General features: G+C 49.9%; 5 protein-coding genes across 5 annotated transcripts; 2 read left to right on the forward strand and 3 right to left on the reverse strand.

Annotated features, from left to right (window-relative positions):
- Positions 1-922: 922 nt before the first annotated feature.
- Positions 923-3,378, reverse strand: BKA67DRAFT_517517 (acyl transferase/acyl hydrolase/lysophospholipase; the record flags this gene model as incomplete). The annotated part of the gene is made up of 2 exons (XM_046097916.1): positions 923-2,310; positions 2,367-3,378. The coding sequence occupies 2 exons, from the start codon at positions 3,376-3,378 to the stop codon at positions 923-925; spliced, it is 2,400 nt and encodes a 799-aa protein (XP_045958125.1).
- A 467-nt stretch (positions 3,379-3,845) lies between these two features.
- Positions 3,846-5,818, reverse strand: BKA67DRAFT_563384 (ADP-ribosylation factor family-domain-containing protein; the record flags this gene model as incomplete). Its single annotated transcript, XM_046102661.1, has 5 exons — positions 5,596-5,818; positions 5,379-5,482; positions 5,225-5,264; positions 5,077-5,142; positions 3,846-4,983 (listed from the first exon to the last, which is right to left on the reverse strand). Coding segments are annotated over exons 1-5 (907 nt in total), but the record flags the coding sequence as incomplete, so codon positions are not given.
- Positions 5,819-6,604: 786 nt separating this feature from the next.
- On the reverse strand, positions 6,605-8,821 carry BKA67DRAFT_535206 (uncharacterized protein; the record flags this gene model as incomplete). Its single annotated transcript, XM_046099975.1, has 1 exon — positions 6,605-8,821. The coding sequence occupies one exon, from the start codon at positions 8,819-8,821 to the stop codon at positions 6,605-6,607; it is 2,217 nt and encodes a 738-aa protein (XP_045958127.1).
- Positions 8,822-13,467: 4,646 nt separating this feature from the next.
- Positions 13,468-14,768, forward strand: BKA67DRAFT_563393 (ATP synthase delta chain). Its single transcript, XM_046102662.1, has 5 exons — positions 13,468-13,719; positions 13,787-13,816; positions 13,933-14,086; positions 14,165-14,343; positions 14,405-14,768. The coding sequence occupies exons 1-5, from the start codon at positions 13,618-13,620 to the stop codon at positions 14,435-14,437; spliced, it is 498 nt and encodes a 165-aa protein (XP_045958128.1). The 5' UTR covers positions 13,468-13,617; the 3' UTR covers positions 14,438-14,768.
- Positions 14,769-15,411: 643 nt separating this feature from the next.
- BKA67DRAFT_262670 (uncharacterized protein) lies at positions 15,412-17,857 on the forward strand. The gene has a single exon (XM_046095827.1). The coding sequence runs from the start codon at positions 15,663-15,665 to the stop codon at positions 17,712-17,714; it is 2,052 nt and encodes a 683-aa protein (XP_045958129.1). The 5' UTR covers positions 15,412-15,662; the 3' UTR covers positions 17,715-17,857.
- The last annotated feature ends 8,089 nt before the right edge of the window (positions 17,858-25,946 follow it).

Raw genomic sequence — 25,946 nt, forward strand, 5'->3', positions numbered from 1 at the left:
TTTTGAGCTGGTATAAAACTAATTTCATATCGGCGACCCCGTCGGCGCTCAGCGTATTCACTAGGTCCAGGGGAAATTCTTGGAAATCCCCTTGGTACAGTGACATACTGCCAGGCGTGTCAAATCTCTTCGGTGCGCGGGATGAAGCCGTACACGGTCGCCTCCGCAGCCTGCTGCGAGGTCCACTCTCGGAACTAAGCCTGAGGCCTTTACACCCTCATATCGATGCAAAGGCACGTTTTGCGGTCCAACGTACGGACGAAAAAATGACGAGGCGGGGCTGCCTCAACGTAGCGAAATGGCGGGCTGCTCATGACGACGGATCGTCATTGGAAAACCGACTTTTGGAGAGTCATTCGGCATGTTAGCGCACGGCGAGGTGTGTTGTTGATTTGTTTATAGACGCAAAAAACTCGGATCTGACACGCATTCTGGTAGAAGAATCAGTATAGATATGTACCGAGCCGCGCGAGAGCGGACGTGCAAGCAACAGCACCACGGACAAGGTGGTATCAGGAGTCAAGTGTGCGAATGCGGGCACCGAAAGCTAGGTTTAACCGCCACGTCTCGAATTCAGTGAGTGGACGAAAACGATGTAGACACAATGTTGACCGAAGCAGCCCCTTTGGCTCCTACCGGAAATGATGCCCAGTGATCTGCGACATCTCGATTCAAGACTAGTGCAATAGCCATATTGATGATTCTACCATCTGACGCCTATGCCTACGTTTATAACAATAACCAGCAAACTATGCTTTAGTTCCGGCGAGACAACAACCTATCGTCATGAGAGAAACCAAACAAAAAGAGGATTCTCTCTCTCGCTTCTCGGAACTCCCTGACACCCGCAACATAAAACCACATGATGGTATCAAATCACGCAAACATCTTACACTTTCGATTCCCTTTTTCGATCATGGAGTTAGGAATTTTTCTCCTCCTCGCCGACCACATCCGCATCGTCGTCCTGAGACTCTCCAGGACTCTCAATCAACTCGTCCTTGTACTCGCCGGGGCTCTCCACGGCATCCTCGTAGTTACCGTTCTCGTAGACTTCTTCCTCTTCCTCGTCGTCATCCTCACTTCTGCCCGTCCCTTCGTCGTCCGTGACCATATTTCCCCTCAGCAGCAGACTCTGCAAATCATCTTCATCGATGATGTTCTCCAAGCTCCCCTTGCGTAGATTCATCATCTCCCGGCGTCCCCTCTCGATCTGCCGCTCGACCTTGAGCCGGTTGGCGATGAACTGCAACTTCGGGAAGGCACTCTGCTGCCCTTCGTGGATCATCCTCGCCAGGCGATCTGGGTCCGGATCCGACAAGATACGGAGTACGTCGCTCGGCTTGGACTTTGGCCAGATGGTAATAGTTCCGCCAAATTGCTGCAGCCAGAGCTGAGACCAGTCCTGGCCCAGGGGACGCGGGAGGAGCTCGAGGTGCTTGAGGACTTTGAGCCATTTTGTGAGGTCGAGCTTGATGTACTGCTCAGTAGCAGAACCCAGATAGCCACCACGCCAGCCTCGTCCCTTTCGATGTGTGACGGGAGAGCCAACAGTGCCACGCGACGAGAAGAAGAACAGCGAGATATGCGGGTTTACTTGGCTGACAATGGTGAAGTTGACGTTGAAGTGTAAGTTCAGTGCCTTGATGGGAATATCAGTCCGTAGGCTGCCATCTTTCCATTTGTGGCCAAAGGAATAGGGGCTTAGAGTTCCATCTTTGTTCTTCATCATCAGCACTACCGGGTTGAGGATGCCGGGAACCGCAGCCGAGGCCAATACTGCTGACCAGATGACACAGTCTGGACTCGTCAAATAATTACAGAGAATGGTTGGGGAGTGCGGGTCGGCTGGTACGCAGGAGACATTCAGAATGCGACCTGTCCGCTCATACGCTTCTCGGAAGGTCATTGATCCATGAGCCCACCAGGCGCACTGACGCGCCCAGTCCATGGAGTCAAACCTGGCGCCAGTCTTCCACCATCTGGTGACCCATGTGGCTATTGGTTCTGAGCAGGCTTTGATCTTGTGTGCCAATGCAGGGACCAAAAGCTCCTTCAACTCCTCGTTTGTGCGTGTGGCAACGAGCGCCGCGACCAAGGCACCGCCACTCGTACCAGTTATAACTTCGGGCAGCAGGTCTGCCTCTAGCAACGCCTTCACAACTCCAAAATGGTAATATGCGAATGTGGCACCACCGGAAAGACATAGCGCTGTGCGACCGTAGTTGGCATGCAGATGTTTGAATAAAGTCTGCTTCTGCTCAAGAGGCAGCTGGTTTGAATCAACCAGCAGGCGTGTACTCTTCTCGACTGTTTGACATGTCAGCAACTTCCCGTTCTCGTGGACCTTGCACAGAGCCACTGACCTTCTTCAATAAAGTTCTGCACCAGGTTCTTGGTGCCAAAGTACGTTTCGCTGTATAACCTGGCATTCTCAACGCCCACAAAATTGCTCTTGACACTGGCTTCGATCAGGGTTGTCAACTCCTCTATTGGACGTTTCCCTTCCCTGTTCCTTTGCTTTTCCGACAGGTTGCCTTTCTCTTGCTCTTCGGCCTCACGTCTGAGTTTCCTGATTTGCTCCCACACGCGACGAACCGTTTTCGAGTCGTAATAAGCATACTCGTTTTCCTGCTTCCACTTGTCGTTGCCCAGGTACTTGTCCAGCTCCTTGGCAGCGGCGGACCACTCCTTATAATTGCTCGTAGCCCGCATGTTTCGACGCAGTTGTTCTCTCTTTCCCCTCCAAGCGATAAAGTACTCGTAGCCCCACACATAGAGCCTCGTGCACAGATACGCGGCGCCTAGGCCTATGATCCACGCCAAGGTGCCCATGAGGAAAGGCCAGCGGAGCAGAGTGTAAAGATAGCCCTCTCGCGCCTCGTCGACGCTGCGGCCAAGCGCCTTGCGCTTCTTTCGGCGCCGCTTCCCTATTTTCTCGTTCACGGGTGCCCAGTCGTTCTGGGCGGATATGAGCAGGCTGCCCTGGCTGCCGTGTCTATTCCGATCGCTGATCTTGGCCGTCGCACTCTTTTCTCTGCCGGCCAGGGACAAGGACGGGCTCGGGGAGGGCTGGCGTTCGAACTGGCTGGCGCTGCTACCACTGCGGCCCAAGGTCGGGCTCTTGAGCAACGAGCCGTCATCATTGGAGTTGTTGATCGGATCGGGTGCAGCTAGTGCCTGTGCAAATGCCTCGAGGTCCTCGGCTGAGAGGAAATCCACGTCGCCATCAGGGAGTCGCGTGTGGTCGAAGGCTTCGGGTGGGAAGCCGTAGTCGTGATAAGGCTTCCCCAGACCAAAGAAAGTCACCTTGCGGGCGGCCTTGACCTCCTCGGCGGGCGTGGGGCCGCTCTTTTGCTTATTCTCTTCAGACGCCATGATCGCAGTAGCGGCGACTGAACGGTTGTTGCATAATGAGAGTCTACAGGTTGTGTTGAGCAAGCCGGGACATGGGAGCACAGACTGTGATTCCGTGTCGTGGGACAGTTATCGTGGAAGAAAGTAGAAGAATAAATAAGTTATAAAAAAAACCCCGTAAGATCCCGTGGCGTCGCGTTCATGTGCTCTCGCGGAGGTAATCGAGGAATGGTACAGTACAAATTGCATGTACATGACATGTAGCCACAGCTCAACATCGAAATGACGTCGGCATTAGCCACGGGGTTCTCGGGCTCTAATTTGGTTGGGGAAGCGCTAGAAGTGGGGGAGGGCCAGGGGGCTTTAGCGAGCCTCGCTCAGGTAGGTGAGACCCCTGGACTTGATCTCGACAGGGGGGCGGGCACACGAGCACGAGCACGATCTTGCAGGAGCTTCTGCGCCCGAGGAACCACAAACATATGAACATCGGGAGATTTCCTTTTTCTTTTTACATGTTTGTCGCCTCTAGCATCTGGCGCATGTCCCCAACAAAAGTCTCCGTTCTATAGCCCGGGGCTCCTTAAGGTCTACTTTTAATTGACGTGAGAGGTTAATGTCAGACTTTGCCGGGTGTGCGTCTGCGTTCGTGTGCAAATCAAAGATGCTGATCGCTTTGAGCAAATCGCGTTCTGGTAACATAGTACACAAATTTGATGATCGGTGATTTGGAGTACCAACGGTATTTCCCCAATCATAGTGTTCACCGGACCAACTTGAGTGTGAGACATATGTGAGCCAGCCATATCTCGAGCATCTAGAATTTATGCCCTTGAATGCTGGGTGCTCATAAATTACCAGCCACACAAAAATCTACACTCCACATTCATCAGCTTCATAGTTGTTCCCTTGGTAGAGAGCAAAATAATCCAGCACGGACTTGATGCTAATTCAAATTTTGCGATTTGCCTCTATTGCCTTGGGACTCCCATAGAACCGAGAAGCCCTGTAAGAAAACGCAGACGATGTAATAGAAAAAGCAGATGAACCATGCAAGCAGCAAGATGTCATAATAAACTCCATTCCCCACTTGATCAAGCGTGCAGATCATCAACGTTGTCACCTTCGTACACACCATGTGGGAAGCTTTCTTCTTCACCGGTTTTGCATGCCACACCGTTGGATATGCCGGCAGATGCTGACTGCATCCTATACTGAAAGCGGCGTGCTTAGACGTATTGGGACAACCAGCGGATACCCTCACCGTAGCCTGGCACATGTTAGCTGCATGTCTCCCTTTCATTACGCGACTCCAATGGCTCAGCATACCTTGTCTCATGACGACCGAGCACATGAAAACCTCAATGGGGCGGATACCCTCCAAGGGCACCTTGCCCTTACCTGTCGTCTGGTACAGACCGAGCTCGTGACGCAGCTGCTCTTCGGAGATGGCATCGGGGTGGTCGATCTTGTTGCCGAGGACGACAAAGGGAACCTTCTGAAGCTCCTCCATGGACAGAAGAGCGTCGAGCTCAGCCTTGGCCTCGGGGAAGCGCTCGTGGTCCTTGGCGTCGACTAGGAAGACGATGCCGTTGACCTCAGGGAAGTAGTCCTTCCAAAGACGGCGGGCTGCGCGCATATTGTTAGCCGTTATGTATTCTACCTGACCAAAGGACCGCCGTATCTCGAGGAAGGCGACCGTCGTGCCCAAAGGAAGCGTACCTTGCTGGTGACCGCCCAGGTCAAATGTTGTGAATCGCACGTTACCGATGGCGAGCTCCTCGGAAGCTAGGGCGTTGTCAGTATGCGTCCACGTGCTTGTATCAAGGAGATACCCAGAGATGCGAGTTTCGCAATAGGAATAACATACTAGGGTGGAGGGTAGGCTGCAGAATGGCAACTCGGTCGTTCTAGAAGTGTATGGCATCAGCGTCTCTTTGTCCGAGTACTAGGTGTTCGTGTCGTGCAGTTCTGGCTCATTCCCATGACGCCATCTGCTCATGATTCGGAATTTGATCACGCACCTTCAGCATGTGCAACAGTGTTGTCTTTCCGGCATTGTCGAGACCGAGGAAAAGGAGCTTGGCGTGCTTGTTGAGCAGACCGAGCGACGATAGGACGTCGTAGACTGTTTGGTAAAGATTCCATGTCAGCTTATGAATCGCTTCGAGGAATGCGAACGATGACGGGACAGATAGCATCAAGGTCCTCAAGGGATGTTGCATCGAGTTCTGAACGTACACCAGTTGATGATCCACATGTTGGTGAAGAAAGTCGTGTGTGCGTTTGATTTGTTCTGATCTGGTCGGAAAGCAGGTCGTCGAGATGCTGAAAAGCGCTGGTGTGGGCGGCAAGAGTTATTAATAAACTCCTTTGAGTTGATGCAGCTGTTGAAATTGCTATGCAACCGACGACAATGGAAAGATAAACTTGAGTTACTTAGCAGTTACGTCGCTCAGACCCGGGGCCTGGGCAAACCTAGCCAAAAGCAAGTGCTGGCAAGAACTTGTGACAAGAACCAATCAGAACTCGATCAACAGCTGTTAATTGTGGCCTCAGATACCAGGCCACAGCTCATCTACAGTTATCAAATCAATCAATCAATCACAACCATCAATTAACTTACCGATGTATATCTCTTAATGACAGCGGAGGGAGGTATTGTGAATGCCATACAAAGTAGCCAGGCGACACCAAAGCAAGGCAGTGGAATTCATTGTCCCCCGTTTCCTCCCCCTTTTCCCTACCTTTTTTTTTTTTTTTTTCCTTTTTTTTTTTCCAACGAGCATTACAGTAAGATATCTTGCTGAGCTAGCATCTCCACGCCGTGCCACACATTCTTGCTTGCAGTGTTAGAAATTGCCACAAACAGCGTCGAAAGCAAGCACGTCACAAACACCTCGTGGAGACAATCAGTGATTCATGTAGTGTCAGAACCTGCCACCCTTTGGTGACGGTGTGTTTCCATTTGCAAATTCACCGGATCGCCGCCTAATGCTATGTAATAATGCCTTGCCCCAATGGTATCCTTAAAATTGCAATGAGCCGGCCGCCAAAATGCTAGACGATGTGATTCCGCCCCTCCAGCGAGGGTCGCGGTCATGAAAAGGAAATTCGTTACAGAAAGCTTTATGTACACCCGAGACTAGTAATATGCAAAATGATGCAGCGTCCCTTAGAAAATGCTCCCAAGAACAAGAAAATGCTCAATGCCCCCATGAGATATTGTAGAAAAAGCCAAGAAACCCCTTCAAATTGAGAGGACATGGATGGTTGGCTTGCCAGCGATGTGCAAACCCAGTTCACGCATTCTTTGCGCACCTTTGCCAGGCTCTGGCCTCTTGCCGGCAGCCTGGCCCTTGCGGGCTCGGTTGCAATGCTTCTGAATGTATTTCTCCCGACGCCTCTGGCGTTTGTGCTCAAGGCCTTTGACGATGTCGATGGCACCACGGACATGGCCTTGAGCGCCGGTGTAGGCTGCAAGCCTTGAACGCTGGCCCTTATACCTGTTGGGAAACAAGGCCAGAGGTCTTGGTAGCGACTTGGTATGCGTGATCTCAGGCTTGCCAGCCAGCGTCTGGAAAGCGACGGCTCTGCGAACGACGGCTTGCGTAAGGGAGGCAGGAGGGGACTTGATCACCCGTCCCGGAGGGGGAGGTGACACAAGGCGTCTAGGAGAATGGCGATCGAACAATCTTCGGGGTGGTGGTGATCTTCCACGAGCCTTCGGCGCCGGAGAGTGATGGCGCTTCGGTGGAGGTGAGTGGAAGCGCTTTGGTGAGTTATTGTTGCTCCTCTTTCTTCGGCGGTCGGCGCGGTCCTCGTGGTGTAGATCCTCCAATTCGCCGTGGATCATCACGTGCTCATCGCTCTCACGGACGGCGTCGTCTTCCTCGTCTTCAGGCTCGGATGTTGGAAAACTAGGATCAATATCCTGAGGAATAAGATGCATCTTCTCGCGCCGCTTTTGGGCGATGCAGGACAGGTAGGCGTCCTCCAAGGGACGATCCTCATCAAGGGTACCGCAGACGAAGTCAGTGCTATCAGGCAACTCTGGGGTTCCAGGTCGAATCTTGATACGACGCGTCTTCTCGCCAGTACTGCGTCTTCTCGGAGCAGGCGCTTCTGAGGACGAGGATTCAGATCGGTCACCCGCCAGGGAAGGGCGACGCGCAATGGGCGTGGCACCAGATATTTGAAGCATAGCAGCATGTCCGTGCGTCCACAGATCGAGTTCGTCGGCATCGTCATCACCATCGGAGTCGGCAAAGCCACCCTCATTGTCCGTGTTGTAGCCATCCGAGAAATCATCATCAGAACCGTAACCTGATTCATCGTCCTCAACATCATCAATTTCATCCTCCTCGACATCCTCGTCGTCTTGGTTCTCCTCATCGTCTTGAATGACCTCGTCGTCCTCAAACTCTTCTTGTAGAGCTTCTTCCTCAGCCTCACGACCCAACTTACGAATTTCATTCTCTTTTCGCAGAGTATCGTTTATAGTCAGTCGTTGTGTAGCTACTGGAAGCTGCTGACGAATCCAGTCATCCTCTTGTGGTTCATCACTAGCGAATTCATGGAATCGCGATGATTCTCCCCTGAGGTCAACGGTATCAGCCGATAGGTACTTTTTGCACCTGCCTGCTGCTGGACTTTTAGACGGTCGGCGCCTGGGTGTCAATGACCTAGGTGAGCGGCCAATCGAGGGAGATCTGTGCTTCCTGATTGTCGCTGGAGAGCCCTCTCGACTGGTGCTTTCTGCGTCCTTGTTCACCTTTTCGTCACGGGCTGGTTTCGAGGGACAAGCGAACTGGATGCAGGTTTTGCGTGGAGGTGGGTTTCCGGAGTCAACGGCTAGCTTGGGCAAGCTTGCCTGGGGTGAAACTGCAGGTTTCTTTGCCTCGGGTTTCGGTCCACAGGCGAAAGAAATGCAGCGCTTCTTAGCAAGCGCCTCAACGGCAGGGTCCTTTGTTCGGTTTGCAGCAGGCGCCTCAATGACCTTCTTAGTTGGAGTTGTATCGTGGTCAACAACAATTGTTGATCCGTTGACCGGCTTGGGCCTGGAGTTGAAGAGACCCACGTTCAACTTGCCAAGCCGGATCACAGGAGGCGGAGGGCTTGGCGTGCTCGTCCTAGCTGGACTTGTGAGGCCTGTATCACAGGTAAGATCCGTCGTAGAAGCAAAGCTGACGTTGCTGTTCATCGAGCGGCGCCTCAACGGAAGACTTATGAAATCCAGAACCTCCTCTTCTTCGTCGGACTGGTGATGTAAAGCCCGAGTCAAAAGGGACGGAGTGGGACGATCCGAATACTTCCGTACAACAGTTCTCCGGAAAGTACTATCGTCCGGAGGCTCGTCGGCTTCAGCCGACACCTCTTCATCAGGGTCATGCTGCGTGTGTACGCTTTGGCGCGACCACGCCAATACATTTGACGTGGCCGCATCGTGTATCCTTTCGTTGTGCATGATTATCTGAGGTTTTGTATATGTGAGAGAGTGGGAGAGAGAGAGAGAGTTATGGTAGTAAAAACACTCCTCGGTCGTTGCCAAGCGCAAGTGGCAAGGGGTCCGGGTGAGCCAGGGACAATATCGAGGAGTCGTGAAGTCGTTCTATGCTGCGATTGGGACAGATACTCGAAATGTGTGAGACAATTTCAGTATGAACAACAAGAAAGCGGTCGGAAATCTAGAATCGTTGACGACTTAAGAGTTGATCGAGGAGCTTTCGAAGGTTGCACCATGTGCAGGCCTCAGGAAGTTCGAGAGTTGTCCCTAGGGACCGTGTTGCTATAATTGGGAGCCCATGCTGAACTTTGATGTACTGGAATGATCGAAGGTTGTGTGGTTGTGTAGTAGGAGAGTAGATGGCTGATTTGCTTTCGGTAGGGATTTGTGATGTTATTGTCGACAAGAATGGTCACAAGTGCCGTCTAATGCGGGTGGCACTACGGAATCGCAACGGCGGGAAGTGTCTTGGTGGTGGCAGTTGCTGAGTGGACGTATGGTAGGATCTGCACCAAGATGCAGGGCGCGGGCGCAAAAGGTCCCTTGGAAAATCTTGGCCTTTTTCGGGTCCCAAGTTTCCCTAGATGAGCCAATATGACGTCGGGAATTGGTGGCTCAGTAGAACGGGAATAAATCCGTCGTTGCTAACTACGTCGAGGTTTGCAAATATGGCACAAATAAGCAAGGTTGATATTCCAAGGAATCCAAGCAAAGAGATCCTGGCTGCCCGCCTGAATGGGTACAGACCCAATATCAGGTTTTTTGGGGGGGATGGCAAGTCAATTCTGAGAGGAAGGGACAGGATAGGTGGATGGCAAGACCCGAGAGTGGGAGGAATGCAGCTTTTGTGAGGGCGCAACCGGCGCGTCAAGTCCAGATGTGAGGAGCGAGAAGCTCTTCAGCAAAGAGGGTTTCAATCAGATACCCTAGCAAATACCTCGCTGGATGGATGCGTGCAAGTGGAGGTGACAAAAATACAAGCACCAGTGGGCACTAATAATAAGAACAGCCACCAACAAGAGCAGGGCGGTCTGACGGGAGACAACAAGCGGTATGAAATTATTTGCTGGAGACTGGGCTTGAGGTGCGTGCTTGCGCTTGCTTGCGGGTAATAAAACAGCCAAGCGGAACTTTCTCGTGCAGGGTGTTGCTGTGATTATTAGGGGTGTGGGATTCCCTTCCGGCTTGCCTGTTTGTGGTAGCAGCCGCAGAGGAAAGGGTTCTCCGTTTTCCTTGTCATTGTAGCAACGGACTAGCTTGGGGAGATCGGAAAGTGCTCCAGTGGGTGGCCACGGCCTTTGTTGGTAACATTCATACTTGGGTGCGCGTGGGGTTTAAGGTCTGGATTGTCTTTGAACTGTGTGGGTGACTCGTGAAATGGAAGCCCCCTGACCCTGGAGGGATGGGGGAGACTCAAATCAGCATGCCATGATTGGCTTTGTCTCGCAACTGAGTAAAGCTTCTGAGAGCGCACTTCTCCTTTCCGATGGCTTGTAGCCACTGTCAAAGCGAAAAGAAGAAAAATTTGAAAATGAAAACTCTTACAAAGTAGTTCATCTAGCATCCGGAACGGTCGTCCGACATAGTGCGATTGGTGCAAAGATTCAAGCGTGGCCATGGTCTTCTGTACATGAATTGACCTTACTGTGCTGCCGGTAGCTAAAGTAGCTGGAAACACAGTGTGTTCTTCAGTGGGTTACATGCGCATCTGCGAACGGTAGGGATTGGGGGGGTTATTTCGGTCAGTTGTGGGCGCTGGCAAGCTGCGCGAACCGGAGACGATTTTTGCAGGACAGTGCACAAACAAGTACAGCCCATGTGTCATGGTTGAGCTTGCTGAAATGAAACCTCCATCCAATCTGATTTAAAGCAATGCTCCAAAGTTTCCACCCAGCCCTGCATGCGTACAGTACTAACTGATTTTGATGCTGTCGTGCATGAAGTACCCCTAAAATTGGCGATGACTCGCAGACCGTGATGCCCTAGACGTGCAGCCTGCACAACAGGTTTTGTTTTGGTGAGTGATTTGATTTCGTGCCAAAAACACAACACACACGCACGCTACCATGATTCACACTGTCTCGTCTCTTTCCGGCCGTCCTATGCCAGTATGCTGGGTCACTGGAAATGTTCTTCCTGAATCAGTCCCACAAACTTGATCGTGTCAGCAAATCAAGGGAAGCTATCCTCATTTCATTGTATCTCAAGCGAGCACTGTGGCTGGTCGAACTTTTCGTGTTTACAAATAGAACGTAATCCTCTTTTGTTCTGGCGCCGCTGGAAGCCGTTTTACGACTTTACGACGGCACGAATCGGAGTGCCAGAGAGGCGGTGACTTTCATCAGCCATGCCTTCAAAGTATATTTGCTAGCGCCATCATAGAATTTGCAATGCTTAGGTGATATTATAATCATCTAGCTGGGCACAAGTAAGCAGCATGGCTAGCTGGCCAGCTCCGTCAATGGTAGCATAATCATGAGATTAGACAGTCATGACCGATTCACGCGATAGTCATTTGATGAAACGTGCCCAAGTTTATGATGATCTGACATAAGTTGGGTTGTGCAAGCAAATAAAGGCGTACATAGTTCAACCGCATTCGTACTCTTTCATGCAGCTCGTCGTGCTGCTGGAAGCTGCACAAGACAGATTGGTTCTGCACCATCAGCCGCTAACTTGAACAAAGCTATTATTTTTCGACCCGCAGGTTTGGTGCGTCCTGTGTGACTTTGGGGTGCATTGTTATGGTGCCATCATTAGAAATTACTATTTGTCTTCGGTCCAGAGGAGCTGCACATCTGTAGCACCCCAAATCCTGTGACATCATACTCTATCCCAAGCTTGTGGACATATGCAGGTGTTGCAAAGCATAAGGATACCGAAGCTTGGCTCTACGAACCGTCCTTGGCAACGCTCGGTTCTATCTTTACACTCGACTACAGCAGTGTCAGTTGTCAAATTCAGGCGCCGAGGCTGCTAATGCGACAGGCACCACGGGAGATGAACAACATGCGAATCTGTCAAGATTCCCATCGGGTCCATCCATATTGTCTTGGTTGTTCGTTGAGCTCCCCATTTCAGGTTGACTTCCCTTCTTTGACAGGTTCCATCATGGGAAGCCATCCCAACTATCCTGGTGCAACGGTCCAAATTACATAACTTGATACTTTGATCTGTTGATTTGAAAGGGCGGGGAAAATGTAACCACGATCATGAGCAACGCACATGTTGTACATACGTATGGCACACATGGTGTGGAGGGTGCTAAGGCACTCGTTTTCCACATTTGCTGATGTTGCACGGCTTCATTCGTCGTGCACGACAGGCTCATGGATAGCTTCCGCGACCTATGGCCTGATAGGGCCTGGGGATGCTGGTCAGAATCGCACACCTCCAGTTTAAGAGGCTGAATCGTCGTAGAATTATGGGCAGATGACAAGTGTTGTCCAAGTCCTCTTAGTTGTTTCAACCCCACATGTCAATTGTCTAGGGCTTCACCTACACATGCAGACCCCGCATTCTTCTGGTTGGAACGCTAGAAACCAGAGAATAGCGGCATCAGCGCATAGGATTAAATGAGAGTTGGCTGCCTCAAATTGCCCACGATGCCGGTCTTCCATGGACCCCTCTTCGGCGGTCTAATGGGGCAAGTATACCAGTGTGTTTCCAGGCTGGAGTCCTACCGGGGAATTGGCAATGACTGGAGAACTACGGCCCAGTTGTAGTTGCATGGTTCGATGTAAAGTTCAATTGTCTCCGTGATGATACTGGACATGCCCCAAAGTCAGGTTACAGAGCGACGTAAAGGGTATCCCGGATTTTCAAGGGTACCTTCAAGCGCCCTGACTACTAAACGAGGAGTGCAGCATGTGATACGGTAGTATTACCGTGAAAATAGGAGGAAACATCGCTTACTGTTTCTCGCATTCCTCGTGGATCACGAGGCCTCATTTCATCCTCGGACCATTTCGATGTGGCAGTTACGGGTTAGGATGTGGGGGTTGTGCGTATGCTGTGTTTGTGTTCAAGTTGCGTGATGCTGTATAATTGAGGCATTTATTTAAGCTAATTAGTTGATGCTGTACCACAACCAAGCTTTGAAATATTGTGCGGCCTTTGGCTGTATCTAAGATATCCCATTTGGAGGGCCAGTGACACGGCAGAACGCAGGCCTCGCGGGTGCATGCCAAGACAACTTCTTAGGATACGCAGCTGTTTCAAAGCCGCAACATCATGGACAGTACGATGAAACTTGTATGGTGCTTACTACACCGTTCTGGTGTGGTGGTGAGCAACTATCATAATCGATTAATTCAGCACAGCTGAAGTAGCCCAGGTGTAAGCAACATTTGTCGTAATTCGACACAGCATATCGATGGCAGACTTATATTGTTATGCGGCACGAGTGATTCTGTATGATACCGATTTTATGATGCGAGGTTCGAAGCTTTGAAGCTCTGCGCAGTAGATGTAGCAGATCCGTAGGACATTCGCTCTGTCAAATCAGTTTACAATGAATGCAACATCACGTGATGTGTCTGTTTCTTGCTATTTTATAAAAAAAACTGAGCTTGAGCTGAAGCTGAAGCCGAAGGAAGCCCAAAGCCAACTAACTTGGTCCGTGCACTCGGAGCGCAGGTGCCGATTCGTCCCGAGAGCAACATTATTCCTCAATTTGCGATTGACGACCATCGTGAGCGTACCCGTACCCGAAGCTGGTTTGATACGCATATCCTCAATTGGCACCACCACCCATCATGAACACTCTTCGCGTCGCCAGCAGAGCTCTGCGAGCTCGTCCCGCAGTCTTCCGCGCTCCTCTGCAGCGCCGAACTTACGCTGATGCTGCCCCTGACAAGGTCCGTTGCCAACTGCATCCGAGCTATCCCAGTTTTCCCTTCCCAGCAGTCACTGACTCCATCACAGATCAAGTTGAGCTTGGCTCTTCCCCACCAGGTACGAGACCCACGATGAAGCAGCGAACTATGACAGACGAACGCCATCGGGTTGCATCACGGGCGCGACAATCGAGGTGCAGGTTGAAAGACGGACCCGACTAATTCCCGCAACAGGCCATCTACAAGTCCCAAGATGTCGTCCAGGTCAACATCCCTGCCGAGTCCGGAGAGATGGGTGTCCTCGCCAACCACGTTCCCGCCATCGAGCAGCTCAAGCCCGGTCTGATCGAGGTCATCGAGGATGGTGGCAGCAGCAAGCAATTCTTCCGTACGTGAACACGAAGCGACAGTTGAGAACCCGACAAAAGAAGAAAAGGAGCAACTTGGAAGTGCTGACTGCGTATAGTGTCCGGTGGATTTGCCGTTGTTCAGCCCAACTCCGTCATGAGCATCAACGCTATCGAGGGTTACTCCATCGAGGACTTCAGCGCCGAGGCTGTGCGATCCCAAATCTCGGAAGCTCAGAAGATTGCCAACGGTAGCGGCAGCGAGCAGGATATTGCTGAGGCCAAGATTGAGTTGGAGGTGCGTCTGCCCGAATTACTACGTCATCCCCAATGAAACCCATGATGCTAATAATGTATAGGTTCTGGAGAGCTTGCAAGCTGTCCTGAAATAGAGCGTATAGTGGAGTGCAAGGGTCTGCAACGTGTACATCAAGAACTTTTCCTATAATCAGCATAGGCACGGCCGTGTGAATTCAGCATTGTTGATGTCTCGATACACGCTCCTTCCCTGATTACCTGCGTGCTTTCTTCAGGCCACATCGTACTTGCCATGTAACCTACGACGAAGCCTTACCTATGTTTTGCCACGAGGACGCTGTGCCGACCTTACGCCTCTGCTTGTAGCATTCTAACGACATGAACCTCATTCCCCTAGCTAACTCCGTCGATCTGGTATCGTTAGTCTCTAGTAAATTTTCACTGAATACAGGTCATACTATCAACCAATTAGCCGATCCCCCGAGGCATGCAGATCATGGACATGATCTTCCAGACGTGATGGCCACACTCTTGCACGGCTCAGCCACTGCATCGGACGACGAGTTTGAATTCTCTGCTTTCGATGGTTCCAGCCATGAACCATCAAGTGATCTCATCCCTGGTGGCACAATCACCTGCCGAATCCGTCAGCCGCATGGTATTATCCCTCGAGACCTGCGACCGTCGACGAATTTACTACTCGAATGGGATCGAGAGAACGTCTTCATTAGTTAGGGACAGCGCTCACCGGCCCATTTCGCTCGGCCTGAACATTCTTATGTTGGCTCAAAAGTCGCTCGTTAGGAACATAGTGATATTCATGGATATTCCAAAGCCATTGCTCATGTTCATGTAGACAATGGTCACAATTCTGACTGCGCAGCCTGCATTGCCCAGCAATCTCGCCACCTTCGTTCAGCTGTATCGACCGGACTGATCCGTGGCCGAAGAGCTTCCACGTGCTCTAGCAACTCTATACACGTGGCTAACGTCGAATTGGAACGTAAATCAACTATAGACTTATCCCACCAATTTGGAATATCGGAACCTGCTGGCTGGCTGTCCGATGAGCAAGACTCGGATCTGTCACTGTCTAGAGATGGGGCCAACAGCCCGAGACTATGTTGTCACATCTGCCACGTCTGCTCTTATCGTACATTAGCACCATCACAATGTACAGCCTGCGGTCATCGCTTTTGTGGCCGCTGCGCCTGTGAGCGACAAAGTAGAAGAGCAGAAGAAGCATCATCTGAGCAAACGCAGCAACAACAAGAAGTTGTCGAAACAACTACTACTACCAAGCACTACGAGTCGCAGCATACAACCAAAACCGAGCATGGCGAAGAAACTCATACCGAGATGAAATACGGAGAACATCATTTCGCCGTGCCTAGACGTTCTTCAAGTATGGGAAGCACAAACCACAAGATGCCGGACAAAATATTGACGGAGCATGAATCCGGATGGCATCAACAAATTCAGTCAAGGTTCACAGAAGCAGGCAAACCACGTAACCGACAGACTGGAGCTCTAAAACAGAATCCCTTCTTAGTTGCAGATAAACGAGCCGGTGGAAAGGATGATATATCGCAACAATCCAGCCATGCTGCAACAAGAGAGATTTTGAAGAAGGCGCTACCTAATGCAGAACGGAAGGGCCATGGTACGTCACACATGGAAGATATTCATGACGATCATGACGACATACACACGCACCACTCACTTGGATTTCATGATGCATCTCATATATCTGAACATCTTGCTGCAGGTGCAGGGCGTGACTTCGCAGAATTGCAAGCTAAAGCATCCGAGACAGCACGTAGCAGACTTCGGAAGCGACCGGGTTCACATGTGGCTGACCTCAAACATCTCAAGCCGTTAACGCCTGTGCAAGCCTCTACAAAATTGACTACAGATGAATATTCCGAAAATCCTGTCCCTTCCGGGCATCCTTCGCACAAATTAAGGCATGTACAATCTGGCAGGCTTGATAAAGGCGACGAAAGTAGTAACAGCGAACACTTCGCCCACCATAGGACAGTTAATAATACGACATCGCCTGCTCATCATCACGGGGAAACACGCAAACAGCATAATGAAATTAGCCATCGCGCTAGACACCACGACCAAACGGGAACGGAAGAAGCTGGTAAGGCTACAAGCCGTCATCACGTGGACAATAGGGTCAGAAGGTTTGAATCTGCAGAGTTCTGGAATAATGCAACCGAGGAAGCTCGGTCTCGTGTGAGAAAACAAGAAACATCTGCTCAGAAACAGTCAGTCCACACAACTCGAGAAGCTGCACACGAAATTTCCGAGAATGCGACAAATGCTGCTACCAGGAAGATTTCGTCCTTGCAGCAGAAGATTCAGGAAGCGGAGCTAATGAAGGCTCAGAGTGGGAATGCAGCCCAATCAGGCGGCTTCAAAACCGATATCCCATCAGCCCGAATGACTACTCCACCAGACTGGCTGAAACACCCTCGAAAGCAGGCTGACCAGAAGTGGGTGCATCAAAAGCTTCGTCATGTCTCTTCATTTGAACCACACACTGCATGGAAGAGTCATCATCCGGAAGTTCAGTTCTCGCCCAGTCGTTCAAAATCCTCCTTTCAAGAACGCAGGTCACCTGTATATTTGAAACCTCCCCTACCAATCTCAGAGAGAGTAAAGCAACTGGATAAATTGCAGTCCTCCAACAAGAAAATCAAGAAGACCGGGAGTGAAGAATGGCTGGAGCATCTGGGCATCGGGAACGATTTCTACTCGTCTCAAAAACTAATGGCTCAAGACACACACCGTGCCACTGAAGCGCAAAAGACTCCAATGTCAGCATCCGAGGAGTACCTGGAAGAGTTCCGGCACCAAAGTCAGCATCTCCAGGAGCGTTACAAAGAAGCCACTGTCCAGGCAGAGGCTGAGTTGAATCGCCTCCGTGTCGAGAAAAGCAAGAACCACAGAGATCGTCCGGAACGAGCACCTTCCGACAGGCCTACGGTCAGTGGTTTCTCTACACCGGTGCAGATCCTCCAACCCAAGCGTTTCCTCCCTAGCCAGCGTCGTGAACAGGGAACGGCGCCAGGTGATCACGAGGCCACCAATTTCACCTCGGGCCGCAAAGAGGCACTGACGCGCGTCGACAAGCGGTCGGACCTTGATCTGCATCGTCCTTCGGCCGTGCCGCCGCCAAACCATGAATGCAGCTGGAAGGACCGTTATATGGATCTCACATCTGAGGTCCGACAGCTCAAGGCTGAAATGTCTACTATGGGACGTGTCGAGACAGAGGAGCATGGAACCGCATGCGAGGATTCGACGCTGGGTATTGAGGGTTTGACCATTGTCATGCATCTCAAGAATAAGGACGATCTTGTGATCAATACGGACTTGACACAGGAGAGTGATGAGTAGAATTTTGTTGAAGTTCGGGCATCGGTAAAAGGTCTTGTTCTTGGTGTTGCGCATGAGTTTGTAATTTTATCATGGACTAGAGGTAAGACTGATTGGTTGGTATGACACTCTCCAGACATAGGTATGCTGTAGTGATATAATAGAGTTTTTTTTTTGCATATTTTTTTTTTGCAGTGTTATTTGATCCTGTTATGCTTTTATGATAACACTGATGTGTACTGAAGTAAAACTTGGCAAATGACGATAACTTTGATGATTATGATTCATAGGATGTGGTTATAGATCTAGAGGTACTTATTGGGTGAATCCGATTAACAAGATTTCGACTTTGTAGCTGTTGTTTCTCAAAGAGAAGATATAAGTATATGTACTGACATGATCAAGACAGTTGCACTGCGTTCTGATAACTGGAATGCCGGCTTTGCACCAAATTCAACCTTTCTAAACCTCTGGGATAACCACCAGAATCTTGTCCAAGGACCCTCACATTTTGTTGCGCCATACTTTTCAAGACATGCAGATATTAACATCCTCGTCAGCACATTGTGAACTTCACTTATATACCTGAAATGTTCAAGGGGTTTTTTTTTCTTCTTTTTTTTTTTTTTTCTTCTTTTTTTTTTTTTTTTCTCGTTCTGAGAACACAGCGTGCGTGTCATATGGCTTCTGCAGTTGCGATGCAACAACGAAAAACCTCAATGATCACCTGCAGCATCTGGAGACACCAGATACAAGCCAGCAATCAATGTTGTCTTTTCCTTCTGGTCACAGCTCCTGAGGAGTCGTTCGAAGAGCCCAGTCACCTAGGCCCACAGCATATACATGAGAACCTGACGAATGACGGCCGGATAATTATAAGTTGTATTAAGGCGTATGGAAAGGCTATCTCTCCGTCGAAGCTCTGCTCGCGTTGATGGTTGTGAGTGGTTTCAGGTGAAATACCCTTTTTTTTTTTTTCAGCGCCAATCTCGAATGTAGCCTTCGAACTGTAATTGAAAGCTTGTGGGCCGGATGATTCTTCAAGTATCTCGCCGGCCACCACGAACGATTTATGAAACACTCTCGATCACATGGTGAGCGAGAACCCGCGCCCGCGAACGACGGATCCCGTTTGTTGACCAGCTCGGCGCAGGACTCCGCCAGTGGACTCACGGCGCGAGCATCTGGAGTGATGCATCATTTCTCGTCGCGTCGATGGATAGGGAGGCGTACACAACCTCCTGACCTTCTCGCCTTCGATGCGAGCACGCCTCGACTATTGGATTTCTATTTCTAGCGCTGTGCGTTGGGGATATATCCCAAAGAAGAGCAGACGAAGCTAATGTGAACTACACTATTGACGGACTTGGTGAGATGATGAGAGCTTTAGCAACCACTCCCTGGATTTATACCGATCCTTTCAACCTTCGGGACTTGATGCACCGGCACATTCAGCCACACGCCGCTTTCTCCCCATCGAGAACCGCGAAATCATTGGCTAATCTGCATTTCAATTTATGCTATAGATATAATGTGTCCATACACGGTCTTCGGATAATGTGAGAGAAGTTCATGGCCCAGAAAATAAACCATTCAAGAGGAGGCAAAATATCTTTTGTACGCCAGTCCGGTGGTTTTCAAATATTATGAGGAGGTTCATGAAATGACGGTAGCTCCTTACTGCGAACTCAAAGAGCGGGTAGAGTATAGTCCCGGAGGAGTCTTCGTGATCATAAAACACGAGGATATAAAGACATATTAAACGGGGAACTAGTGGGATAAGGGGTAATGGGCGTTAAACCGCGTCAATGATATACACCAGTGTGACGCTACAGGTCTGATCTGTTGCAAAAAGATAAACCAGTAATTAAATGGTTAAATGCGATATTCATAGACAGACCTATTCGAACGTTTAGTTGTAGTCATAGTTGCCATAACAACGACTGTAAAAAAAACGAAAAGTGATCACATACATATAACCCACGAGCGAATTCGGGAGGGGGAAAATAGTCTCATAGAAGCATTTTCAGTATCACTAGGGTCTTAAGTCTTTGGGTTCCAGAGTGTGATGGTCCGATCTGACACGAAACTTAGCATATAATCACAATCATTCCTGGTGTGACAGCGGCTCGTTGTGCTCATAGGTGATTCTGAGACCATATGAGTGCCACACAAGCGAAGCCAGATCAGAACATTTGACTTGAGTATAGGATTGGAACATATATCCATGCCAAGTCACAAACCAAAAAGCTACAATGAAGATCTAAGTACTGGGGCATGGGCTGGTCATGTATTGCGATGCATCATATGATGGTGGGACTACAGATACTAGATATATACTTATACATTCAACGATATTACTAACACCGAAGGAGTGGTGTGTTCATATCCACCGTTCCCTAGCAGTATCGTCAATCTTTGCAATGATTTGTTAAGATTCCACATGGTGGACCTCTGTGCGATATCGTACATATCGTATACTTGTTCCACAATTTACTGTTAAGGTTTCGCCCAGAAACTGCGCATAATTTCTTTAATCTTCTGCCACATTGAGTGGGAGGGTTTGGTGGTGCATGATGCTTCTGCCGCCGAACGTACTCGCGCCTCAAATATGCCCTTGTCAAGTTCCCGTCTGTCAACCGCAACCCAAACGCCACGATGCATGTGGGCGAGTCATAGAAGAATGGGAACGGCTGGCACTCTGCCCGGCCATGTGGGAGCTATCAAGCCTTCCATGATAATTCGAGAGGCTGGGGCCTAGATTTTGCCCACTATCATATTACTTCTTAGTTGCTTTTTTTGTGCGGACGCACGAGCAGACGGACCAATTGAGAAAAACCAACTCATTGACGGCGTAGGGACCCAGTAGGTCAGGCGATTGTGGCGGATTCGGCCGACCTGATGATATGTTCGCCGCCTATATGCAAGTGCGCATCGGGCGGTGGTAGTATTTCTCCGTAGCTCGTATTTACTTTTCCACGCAGCTGACTCACAACTTACCGAAAGCCAAAACAATTACCCAAATCACTGCACCAAATCCAGAAAATTTCAAGGTCTACGATTGCATAGTGTCAACGAGACTCTGATGTAGAGATACATGCCTATGTCTTCGGGCACCTCGGATCTCTCGTGGGGCGAGCTGCCATGGCTCTTCGAAGTCATAAGCGCCGTCAACGTGATGGGGGTTCCCTTGGAGCCTCACCGCCGTGGTGTGTCGAGTTGACCGAGTAATTACGACTGCGAATAGCAACACAGGTCTTCCGAAACCCCTCACAAGATTCAAACCTCGGCACGAGTTCAAATGTAGAAGCGGTCAGGATCCATTTCCGGGGTTATGACGATCTCCCGAGTAGAAGCGTCGTCCATGTTGAGTTGGGGAGGGGGATTATCCCATCGTTTGGCTGCCAGGTCAAAACACAAGGTCCGGCAGCTGAAACTACAGTTTGAATGGAGACGTTTCCAAAAATGGAGATCCAGAATGGGAGATCGTGGGTTCTCCATACCGAGTTGTGTGCTCCTCGCCGATGATGGGACGAAATCTGTCCCTTCGGCAACTATAAGTCAGGCTTGCAAGCGGTTAATTAGTGTGTAACTGATTGGACAGCGACAGATTTCTGGACGAAGCAGGGACGAGCTTGACACAGAGGTTCACCGTCTGGGAACTAGGGATATAAAATGCACGTCATAAGTCCCTTTGGACTGCGAATCACCGTGCTCACATATGGCTTATATGGAGCACAGTCAAGCACGGGTGGCTTTTCAGCCGAGCCATTTTCGGGAGGGCGGGGTCGGAACTCGTGTAATGCTAATACTAGTACATAGTACGATGTTTACGGTCCTGGTAGGTTGGCGGTGGGCTATAGTCGTGACTAGTCCGAAGAACGCGGTTCGAGGAACATGAGGACACCGCTGTCTGTTGCTCACGACCGCTTCAGGATGAATCATAGATCACCAAGTGGAACGTAGAGTAGTTCGCCGGCTGCTGGGGAAAAAAGTTCAACGGCTTTTTCTGCGCCGTCTCGCTGTCAAGCTGGGTTGCTGCTGTAGTGGCGGTCTGTCAGCCTCATCCTTAAAGTTGACTATGTGGACCTTTTGAGGCCCACTATCTGTCAATGGTTCGGGTAGGATCTGTCGAAACTTGGTTTTATCAGATCCGAGCAGGGGTAAAACCAATTTTGGAATTGAGAATAATCAACCATTACTATTTGGCCTAGACTAGCGTGTAGTATGCGGAAGAGGCTCAAACAATGGCTGTGCACATATCGCCCCGACCCTTTGACTGAATGGTTGATCCAAATCCAATACAAGGCCCGGAGAAGATGCGGGAGATTAAGCTTTACTGGCGCCCGGAGAGCGGCGACTTTAAACCAGATCCGGCGGAGATCATCGATGTATTATTTTATTTACTGATACAATCATGATAATGATGATACACCTGCTACGCAGTGCGCATTTCATTTGTGTCAGACCCCTATCTTGGAGAATCTTGCAAAGCACTTTTGCCGCTCAAAACAATTATCTACTTCTGGTCAGGAATTACAGTCGTGTGCTCCCTCGTAGTTTTCCAGTCATGGTGCATTCAAACCGAAGGGCATATTCGTGATATGGAAAAGGGCTTCGGAATGTCCATCGGCGATACATCTTCAAAGCTGGCCTCAAATCTCATCACCGATAGAGTATGCATGGTAAGATACATCCGAATCGCACCACGTCCGTTTCTCTTTTCCGGGCCCGTGCAGGTAGTCCCTTAATTAACCGCCACGAGTGGCCTTGCAACGGCAGCTGGCAGGGTGAGTATTTGTAAACAGCCTCATATCTGCAGTGTAGCTACTTGCGGCTGGATTACGTTGTCGGTGAGACGCCACCATGGGCGTAAATAGTCTCGAGTGCTGAAATTTGTCGAAGTTAGTACTACGGTGCATCTCGGGTTGTACTCTGGCCCGCTTCGTAAGGACGATGTTTTGGGTGGGTGGCGCACGGCAGTACTACAAGATGTTGAAATATGTCCCTACGAGTTGGCATTGTACCCTGCCGGGAGCAGAAAGGTTCGAATGGACTCAATGTAGCCCTGAGCGGTCAAGCAACAGGCCAATCGATTCGTACTGCATCGAGGGATGTTAAGCATGAGCGGCAGCCTCGAGTCATTAGCAGAAGAGAACACGCAACCCTCTGTGTTGATTTGCTTTTGGAAAAATTAGAGTCGACCTTGCGCTACGCTGGATGACTGCTCCCAGCTTTATGGTCGTTGTCAACTGTTTCATACGTCGAAGAATTTCCCCACGCGATCGCTGAGACCTTTTAGTGAGCCACGATTTACCACAGCACTTACCTGATTCGTCGCTAGACGATATGCACGAAGGGACAGATCCAAGACCAGGGCCCCAGTCATCGAACCTAGCAGCTCACCAGTCGTCGGATTTAGGAAGCAAACAATTGACGACCGACACGATCCCACACGATCCGCCTCATGGTAGTGCCCACCGGCCTGAACCGACCTTCTCGACATTGTCGAATGGTGTGCCTTTTCTTCTGCAGCCTGGCCTCGTAGCTCATCACATCTCAATTCTTTCAGCAAAAGTGCATAGGATGCATGCACGACATGACCAAAGTATGTACCACGACGGGGGGTCTTCTTCGTTTGGGTTCTCGGTGGAAGCGGTGAGCAAAGAAATTGGCGTATCGCCAAATTTTTCATCCTTCATTACTTGGTTGCGGGAGAACGATTTTGGGCAACCCGAGGAGAACACACCCATCCAATCCAATCCAATCCACTCCATACCATAAACTGCTAGTGGGGAATACGTTATTTTCGGACGGACGATGCTTCTGCTTGTATGTACTCCATTGGCTTTAGTCTAGTCCGATTCCAGTGCGGGGCATCTGCTCGAGCTTTTGACAGTATTTTCTTGATTGCCAAAACTGCCGCCGGTAGCGCCAGGAGTTGCTGACTTAGCAGACTTAGTTTTCATGTGAAACATAGCAAATAAGATCATCGATAGTCTTGGACACGATAGACGAGCTATAACCATGTAGTTAACAAGTGCGATGACGATTAACCGTTTCAAGCCAAGCGAGCTGCAACCAGAGTTTGAGCTGCTTTCCAAATTTCCCAATTAGTAGGTAAAACCACAATTCCCTCGTCAGAATGGCGATGCCACCCGATAGTTACCGGTTTATATTCACCGTTTCGGATTGCGCCTCTGGTCGTAACATACCATGCTGCTCGTGGGCCAAATACCTACGGAGGAATGTGTTGAGGACAGTCAGACTTCTGGAGGAGTCAATGGTAAGGTGTGACCGGTGCTTGTTGCACGGTCAGTTGCTGCTACACAGGCAGACCAAAGCTCTGTGATCTTTGGTTTTATCTTGTACAATGTTCATGCAATGTCCACTGAATATCTCGCCATGCAAGTAGGTCCAGAGCGTGCCTATAAACCAACCAATCATGCCTATCAGCCGCACACCTTTGCTGCAGTGTATCCCATATCCTGCCGGTTCTGTGCCCGCCAGCTTCCGGCTGGCACATCAACTTACAGGATCCCAGCCATTCCATGCTGTCGGCGTTGCAATGCTTGAGAGATGTCTCACTTCGACTCAAGTCTTCTCTTTCGTCGAGTTTCGTGTTGAGGGAGAACATCGCCTTATCGGAACACTCAGTGCGCTTGCGAAGGAACTGAGATGCGGCAGGCATCTGGTACACTAGGAACTAGAGTCAAGCAAAGAGAACTAGCGAAAGGGCCGGCCATCTGGTCGTGGTAGGCGGAAGTTGATCTTAGTAAGACCTGTTTGTAAACTGCGAGGCTGGTGGTCATCAACTGGCCACCAGCAACCATCAACTTCAGAAGGTTAGGGATGTCTCAAGTCGAAACGATGCACTTCGTCCAGCTGCTCCTTTCTTCGAAATTCACACCGGTCGACGATATGGGCCGTACAGAAGTTTGATTCACAGACTGAAGTTCATATTGGCATTTTAAGTTGGATTGCGCATGAAGTGAAGAAAGTTATGAGACGTTGGGCTTGATTGAGTCGCTTGTTGACAACAAAAGGCAAACTACACGGATTTATTTCGCCTCTAATCTTATCGATGAAACATGACCAACGCTCAATTCACCTGTTGTGGAACAGAACATCTGTCAGTCATGATGTTTCCGCCTAAGCAGCGCTAAGCAGTGATCGTAAGATATTTGTCCGACCTCATACCTGCTGCTCGAATATCTGCCAGAATGTCATCTCTTTCAATACTGATGGCCAAAAGAGCGGCTACTGAAGTTGGCGAACATGTACCCCTCCAAAGGACCGCCCAACCCCTCCCTGCCCCGCCATGATGCTATGAAACCAAACTTCAACGTCGAAACCTTACCCATTTGGAAGATGCGTGGAAAGGGAAGAGAAGAGACTCGCAGTAGTTTAGTGGGGTTTTGAAGCAGTATGACATTGAGCCGTTCCATTTTCGCGAGTGGAAGAGGCTTATTTAGCGACGGTATCCCAATCAGAGACTGTTTTGTCAGGCGGATGTGGAGTATGACATAATTGCCCCCAAAGGTGACAGTTTGATTGTCATGAAGCTGAGGAATGGATATTTCGGCAGTGATATGCCCATTTCTGAAGATTCCCATGATAGTGATTGGTGCCCAAGACTCTCATGAGGCGGTTAGAAGTTGGCATTGGATCGTAGCCAAGACCAGCAATCAGTCAAGTGGCAGCGGATCAGCAAGGCAGATCGGCGCGAAACGGAATGGCCCAAACCTTGGATAGAGACACGCGTCCCAAAAGAGGGGATTAATTCATATGAGTTGAGCAGTATTTGAGGTGACACTCCGTATATTTTCAACTGTAGAGGAATGCGTGTGTCGGCAGGCTGAATATGGCCGATGCCTCGCATTTGATGGCTGTAGCCGATGCGTATTCCTCTGGGTCGCTGTTCTGCTCGGGAGCGGCTTGGTGTTGTAAAAAAAAAAGTCTATGAGCGCACAGACTCGGAAGCTGAAAAGTGTGGATGATCCATGTCGCCAAGATTGGCGACAAACCCTGGTGTTTTCAGCGAAGGAAGATGAAGGGTCCCATGACTGCTGACTAGGGGACCCTGAATTTTGAGATGAAGGACAAGGGCCATTCAAGCACTAGAGTAGCGTAGTGCTCTGAGTTTGTGGCCGATAGGTAAAATAAACATCGGAACCTCAAATACATATCGCGCATGAAGGACCTGTCAAAACTTCGGATACTCATTTGCGACTTCTGACTGGTCGTTTATCC

The sequence above is a fragment of the Truncatella angustata genome, assembly GCF_020726525.1.
Source record: "Truncatella angustata strain MPI-SDFR-AT-0073 chromosome Unknown BKA67scaffold_4, whole genome shotgun sequence".
NCBI classification, from domain to species: Eukaryota; Fungi; Ascomycota; class Sordariomycetes; order Amphisphaeriales; family Sporocadaceae; genus Truncatella; species Truncatella angustata.